We start from the raw sequence: 7,211 nt of genomic DNA, 5'->3' as shown, positions 1-7,211 counted from the left end.
TACTTCCTGTTTTGAACTTCTGCTTGTAAACAGGAAGGAGGAGTACAGAGTCATGATATAATTTGCTGAATGGGGGGGCCTTGTGTGCTTGCTTGTGGAAGAGTAACAGTGGTCTTTATCGCCGGAGACGTGTTGATAGTCTCTTACAGTTCTTTATGTTCCAGATTGTTGTTTTTCTTGTCCTGAGGTGAAATGTATACAACAGTCACGATAACAGCTGAAAACTCCCTCGAGAAGTGGAGTCGGCATTTGACCATCAGGTATTCCAAGACGGGTGAACAATGGGTCGAGAGTTCCACTACGCTCTAGTCAGCACACCATTTGTTGTTGATGAAGAGGCAGACCGCTCTTCATTTCCCTGACTCCACTGACCTGTCCACTCACTGAAAGGAGAATCCATTGAGTTGTATAGCCATGGGGGGTATCTTGTCCGAAAGCCATGTTTGAGAAAAGCTATGTTTTTTTTTAATCCGTTTTTTAAAGCTAAACTTGGTTTTTGCCTGATTAACCTCTGGTGGCAGAGCATTCCATGATGACATGGCTCTGTACATAACTGAGCAGCGCGTTCAATCAGTTTTTGGTTTGGGTACAGTGAAGAAACCCAATGTGGCGTGTCTGGTGATGTATGACAGTTCATGAGGTCGTAGCGTATTGAGTCATCATACTGTACGTGCAAGACTGGATGTTGCAATCTTTCACTCACTATAGGATGACTCACTTTCAAAATAGACATGAACCCATGTGGGTGTTATTTCAAATGAAGGAATCTAGGTATTTCCCCTGACAAAGGTCAAACAGTGTGTCATTTGTTTATTTTATGGGGTTGAACTGGAAACAAGAAAGGGAATGAGAAAGAGAATGTAAAGGAAAGTAAAGTGTACAGTGAGAATCTCCATTGAAATGTTTTCTGGTCAAGGAATAGGCTTTATCTGGGTCCGGGGAACCAGCCCTATGCCGCTTTTTCTGTTCAGTACAAGTTCTAAACTGTTTTGTTCTTAACATAACTACATACAGGATCCCTTTTTACGGTAAGTAAATCTACAGGTGTTAAGCACAGAGGAAAAATGATTCCGGAGGACACAACACATCAAAGAGTACTGTCTAGATTCTTTCAGATGTCTCATCCTTCCCAAGATCCCGTCACTCTTGGCTTTGACTGTAGGAGGAGGAGGAAATCTCCATGAAAAGAGTTCCCGGGTCACCTGATAGGTCCAGGGCTTTGTCTGGAGGATTACTGTGGAGACAGAAGACTGTTGTCACGTCTTCAACCCGACAAACCCCAGAGAGTGTCAGGAAGAGGGAGGTGCTGGGATTTCTGGGAAGGGAAAAGCCAGTAGAGGGATTACAGAGGGCCAACAGAAACATATACAATAGTATCTGTTGTTGTGTTTTCATAACAGATTCTTGCAGAGCACGTGGTATAACTATCAGCTTGTTTAATATCGAAGTTTATTAAGCTGATCAAGGGCATGTCAAATGAGATGGAATTCCAAGGGTGTCTGAGCCAGTGTGACTAATAAGAGTAGACAACAGTGAGACATCTAGGTCATACGTGACTGATGTGGGTTTATTTATGGGTTATGGTATTAGCAGATAGGCTATGGGATAGCATAGGAAGTTGTGTCAGTCTGATCTCCTTACAGTCATAGCTTAGTCTGGGTGCCAGTCTTTTTAGCTAACATTCCACTCCCCACTCCTGTCTATGGGAAATGGCAGGTAGTGGCAAGGAGTTTAATGTAATAGCTGAACAGAGACAGCAACCAGGCTAGTCATGGCTCACTCCTGTTCTGTCCTGTTTGGTGCAGTTACAAAGTAGTCTGATGTCATCAACGAAAAAGCCCAGAGGGATTTTACCAAGGAATCTGGAATTCTATAAAGACTTTCACTAGTATCTTCCCCGGTCTCTCCTCTCCCCACAGAAAGACATACAGACAGATGCACAGACAGGGTCCAGCTTGATGCAGAATAATATCATAATCACTGTATTTCACAAGACAGGAAACCCTGACTCAAGCACTTTGTCTTACATTTATGGTTCTCTATTATATCTTGGAAATGTTTGTGATAATATCAGACAGACAATGGCCAAACTGTAGCAGAATGGCCTACTAACTTTATTATATATACAGTTTAAAGGAAGTGTGGATAAAGAGTGGGAGAAGGGTTATGGCTCAACAATGTGAGGGTTGTCACAAGTTAACACAGCCACAAAGTCATAATTATGGCTAAACCCCGCCCATTTCTATCATTTACCTTCTTAAAATGTGATTGTAAACCCTAACCACACTGCTAACCTTATGCCTTTGTAGTTAATTTGGCTTTGCGGCTGTGTTAACAGTTAACAAGTTGGAGACTTTTATTTCCCTCACCAGCTTTAAACATCAGCTACCTGAGCTGCTAACCGATCGCTGCCGCTGTACATAGTCCATCTGTAAATTGCCCACCCAATCTACCTACCTCATCCCCATACTGTTTTTATTTGTACTTTTCTGCTCTTTTGCACACCAGTATTTCTACTTGCACATCATCATATGCTCATTTATCACTCCAGTGTTAATCTGCTGAATTGTAATTATTCACTCCTATGGCCTATTTATTGCCTACCTCCTCATGCCTTTTGAACACACTGTATATAGACTTTCTTTTTTTCCTACTGTGTCATTGACTTGTTTATTGTGTTATTGGCTTGTTTATTCCATGTGTAACTCTGTGTTGTCTGTGTCGCACTGCTTTGCTTTATCTTGGCCAGGTCGCAGTTGTAAATGACAACTTGTTCTCAAATAGCCTACCTGGTTAAATAAAGGTTAAATAAAATACAAATAAATAAACAAGTGATGAGCCTATGTGGGAATTGCCTCTCTCTTTGATGACATCACTGTATTTTAAAAGATTAGTCATCTGTTGACAGTATGTTTGGCAAGCTGTCAAGTGAGTCCCTTCCTCCCACGCACTTCCCCCTCTAAAAATCAAAACACACTGTAGCTTCATAGTCTCATCATTCCGATAGTTCATTCTCGTTGAATAAACAGCACCCAAAGAGAAACAAAAATGTGTTCAGAACATGAGTGCGGAATTTGTTACAGAAGCTACAACACGGATCGTCGGTGTCCTCGTGAGTTACAGTGTAAGCACAGCTTTTGTGAGAGCTGTATCGTGACTCTTTCTCGACCCTCGGTATGTGAAGTGGAATCCAGGAAGGAATGTTCGCGGCTGGACAAGACAATTGTTTGCCCACTGTGCCGGTACACAACGTCGGTCTCGGGTAAAGTGAGGGCAGCGCTTCGGGTAGACGAAGGTATTCTTGAGCGCATGGTGTTATCTGGCGTACTAAGCATGACAGACGACGAGGAGGATAGTGAAGATGAGGAGGATGATGAGACTTCTCAGGAGAACTCAGCCGAGGAAAGGGACTCCTCTTCGGGTTCCATAGTTGGAAGGTTCCGCTGTTCGCTGAGGCGCGTCTGGGGCAAATTAACTCGGAATCATGACCAACGGAGAGCGGGTAAATTGCTCTATTCTATTGCAGTACTGTAATTTAGTTTTCACAATAATAAAACACGACTATTCATATTCAATTAGATTATATTTATAGCCTATGGCTACTGTTATGGTATTTTCACTACTTAAATTATTATATTCTGTACCTACCTAAAGAAGCATAGCGGGGTTGCCTGCGCAGCAGACGTCTGTGTGTCCGCTAACACAGGACTATTAAAGGCCCAGTGCACTACTTTTGTGAAATATATACAGTACCAGTCAAACGTTTAGACACACCTACTCATTCCAGGGTTTTCTTTATTTTTAGTCCTTCAAGACTGTAAAAGCACTCCTCATGAAGCTGGTTGAGAGAATGCCAAGAGTGTGCAAAGCTGTCATCAAGGCAAAGGGTGGCTACTTTGAAGAATCTCAAATATTAAATATCTTTGGATTTGTTTAACACTGTTTTGGTTACTAATTGATTCCATATGTGTTATTTCATAGTTTTTTTAAACTATTAATAGTACTAATTAAGAAAAAACATTGAATGGCTAGGTGTGTTCAAACTTTTGACTGGTACTGTATATACAGTGGCTTGTGAAAGTATTCACCCCCCTTGGCATTTTTCCTATTTTGTTGCCTTACAACCTGGAATTAAAATAGATTTTTGGGGGGTTTGTATCATTTCATTTACACAACATGCCAACCACTTTGAAGATGCAAAATATTTTTTATTGTGAAACGAACAAGAGATAAGACAAACAAAACTTGAGCGTGCATAACTATTCAACCCCCTCCCCCAAAGTCAACACTTTGTAGAGCCACCTTTTGCAGCAATTACAGCTGCAAGTCTGTTGGGGTATGTCTCTATAAACTTGGCACATCTAGCCACTGGGATTTTTGCCCATTCTTCAAGGCAAAACTGCTCCAGCTCCTTCAACTTGGATGGGTTCCACTGGTGTACAGCAATCTTTAAGTCATACCACAGCTTCTCAATTGGATTGAGGTCTAGGCTTTGACTAGGCCATTCCAAGACATTTAAATGTTTCCCCTTAAACCAGTTGAGTGTTGCTTTAGCAGTATGCTTAGGGTCATTGTCCTGCTGGACGGTCAACCTCCGTCCCAAATATCTAGAAGACTGAAACCGGTTTCTCCCAAGAATTTCCCTGTATTTAGCACCATCCATCATTCCTTCAATTCTGACCAGTTTCTCAGTCCCTGCTGATGGAAAAACATACCCTCAGCATGATGCTGCCACCACCATGCTTCACTGTGGGGATGGTGTTTTCAGGGTGATGAGAGGTGTTGGGTTTGCGCAAGACAGTGGTTTCCTTGGTGGCCAAAAAGCTACATTTTAGTCTCATCTGACCAGCGTACCTTCTTCCATATGTTTGGGGAGTCTCAAACATGCCTTTTGGAAAACACCAAACGTGTTTGCTTATTTTTTTTCTTTAAGAATGGCTTTTTTTCTGTCCACTCTTCCGTAAAGCCCAGCTCTGTAGAGTGTATGGCTTAAAGTGGTCCTATGGACAGATACTCCAATCTCCAGTGTGTAGCTTTCAGTGTCCTTCAGGGTTATCTTTGGTCTCTTTGTTTCCTCTCTGATTAATGCCCTCCTTGCCTGGTTTGTGAGTTTTGGTGGGCAACCCTCTCTTGGCAGGTTTGTGGTGCCATATTCTTTCATTTTTTTAAATAATGGATTTAATGGTGTTCCGTGGGATGTTCAAAGTTTCTGATATTTTTTTATAACCCAACCCTGATCTGTACTTCTTCACAACTTTGTCCCTGACCTGTTTGGAGCACTCCTTGGTCTTCATGGTGCCACTTGCTTGGTGGTGCCCCTTGCTTTGTGGTGTTACAGACTCTGGGGCCTTTCAGAACAGGTGTGTATATATACTGAGATCATGTGACACTTAGATTGCACACAGCTGGACTTTATTTAACTAATTATGTGACTTCTGAAGGTAATTGGTTGCACCAGATCTTATTTAGGGGCTTCATAGCAAAGGGGGTGAATACATATGCACACACCACTTTTCAGTTTTTTGTTTTTTAATATTTTTTGAAACAAGTTTTTTTTTCATTTCACTTCACCAATTTGGACTATTTTGTTTATGTCCATTACATGAAATCCAAAACAAAATTCATTTAAATTACAGGTTGTAATGCAACAAAATAGGAAACACACCAAGGGGCATGAATACTTTAGCAAGGCACTGTATATATGTTTTTTTTTCTCCAGATTACTTCCCGTGGCTATGCAAAAAAGCCTACTATTTATAGTTTTTTTTTCATACGTCTACATATTTATTCTCCCCTTACAGATTGTATGACTGATGAGGACCTACGAGACCTTGCCATGATGTCATGCTACATCATTTGATGAGGACTTCGTTGGAAAAAAGTAATCAGCTGCTGCTGCACCTGATTGATCAGAGAGAGGGCGTTGCTGTCCACGAGCCTACGCTACAGTATTTAGAATGTAGAAGACTGGCGGGTCCAGTTGGAACAAGCAAGAATATAGGAAGGCGACATCCCTTACCCCGAATAACATATTTACCAGCCCTCCGGTTTATTTACAAGAAACTTTACCCGTCACTGAAGGCAATTCTATAATCCTATTTACCTGTCGGTACGGGCTGTACAATGTTTAAATATACATTTTCTGAAGCTCACTCCCTAGTCCGCATACAGCCTACCAGTTTTCCACGTGATTTTACCATGTGATCCTAGATGGCAGCACACCATTAGGAAGATGGGATGTGAATTTGGTCAATTTGAGGAAAGTTGGATATAAGTTTTTTTTTTCTCCACACATTGTAAAAAGAAACACACATTGTAAGAATAAACTAGCAGGAATATAGCGTTGTTTACACAGGCAGCCCAATTCTGAGCTTATTTTAACTAATTGGTCTTTTAACCAATCTCATCAGATCTTTTCACATCAGATCTTTTCCAGAGCTGATCTGATTGGTCAAAAGACCCATTATTGGGGAAACAAAATATCAGAATTGGGCTGCCTGTGTAAATGCAGCCAATGTATTCTATAATAGCCAACTAGGCCTAAATGTCGATTTCTTCTCACTTGCATGTCATAATTTGGTGGTGACCAAACATAAACACAATGGTGAAACAGAATTGTAAAGGCCGAAAATGACAAGACCATATATAGGCTTTTCTCTGAAGCCATGAGGCTACCGAATGAAATGTTTTTGTATGAAATTGTCTTTGGTGCTTTGAAGTAGCCTATTTTATTTAACCTTTATTTAACTAGGCAAGTCAGTTAAGAACAAATTCTTATTTACAATGATGGCCTACCCCGGCCAAACCCTATGACTTTCCATTTCCAACGATTAGAATCCGTATTTAATATTGTTGGTGCTAAGTTCACAAGCACAAACTAAATATAATTCAATATGTAATTCAGTGTATTTATTTCATTCACTTTCATTGATTGTGCACCTCTTGTAGGCCTACGTTTTGTTGTAATAAAAGCATATAGGCATACCAATATTATTGTCTTGTTCGTTCATTTTCATCTATAGCCTGGATAAATAAGTTGCAGCTGTAACTGATAAGAATAAGTTCATCATTTAGGTGAATAAAGGATACAGTTATGAACTTCTGCTCGGTTTACCATTATTATGATTAGAAGACAGAGTTTAAGCTCATACCATATAGGCCTATCCAATAATCAACCAAATAAATGTTCACAAAAGCTACATTTCCATCCA

General features: G+C 40.6%; 1 protein-coding gene and 1 long non-coding RNA gene across 2 annotated transcripts; one reads left to right on the top strand and one right to left on the bottom strand.

The window, feature by feature from the left end:
• Positions 1-790: 790 nt before the first annotated feature.
• LOC115198277 (uncharacterized) lies at positions 791-3,896 on the bottom strand. Its single transcript, XR_003879197.1, has 2 exons — positions 3,649-3,896; positions 791-1,315 (listed from the first exon to the last, which is right to left on the bottom strand). It is a non-coding gene; the product is annotated as an uncharacterized LOC115198277 (long non-coding RNA).
• LOC115198276 (RING finger protein 227-like) lies at positions 2,954-6,988 on the top strand. Its single transcript, XM_029760142.1, has 2 exons — positions 2,954-3,502; positions 5,802-6,988. Exons 1-2 carry the CDS (start codon positions 3,049-3,051, stop codon positions 5,858-5,860), a joined length of 513 nt encoding a protein of 170 aa, XP_029616002.1. The 5' UTR covers positions 2,954-3,048; the 3' UTR covers positions 5,861-6,988.
• The last annotated feature ends 223 nt before the right edge of the window (positions 6,989-7,211 follow it).

The sequence above is a fragment of the Salmo trutta genome, chromosome 8, assembly GCF_901001165.1.
Source record: "Salmo trutta chromosome 8, fSalTru1.1, whole genome shotgun sequence".
Lineage (NCBI taxonomy): Eukaryota > Metazoa > Chordata > Actinopteri > Salmoniformes > Salmonidae > Salmo > Salmo trutta.
This window is presented reverse-complemented; position numbering and strand designations above follow the sequence as displayed.

Coding starts and splice junctions, on each gene's coding strand:
- LOC115198276 (XM_029760142.1), top strand. CDS start 3,049: ATGTGTTCAGAACATGAGTGCGGAATTTGTTACAGAAGCTACAACACG. Junction 3,503..5,801: donor TCATGACCAACGGAGAGCGG/GTAAATTGCTCT, acceptor CTCCCCTTACAG/ATTGTATGACTGATGAGGAC.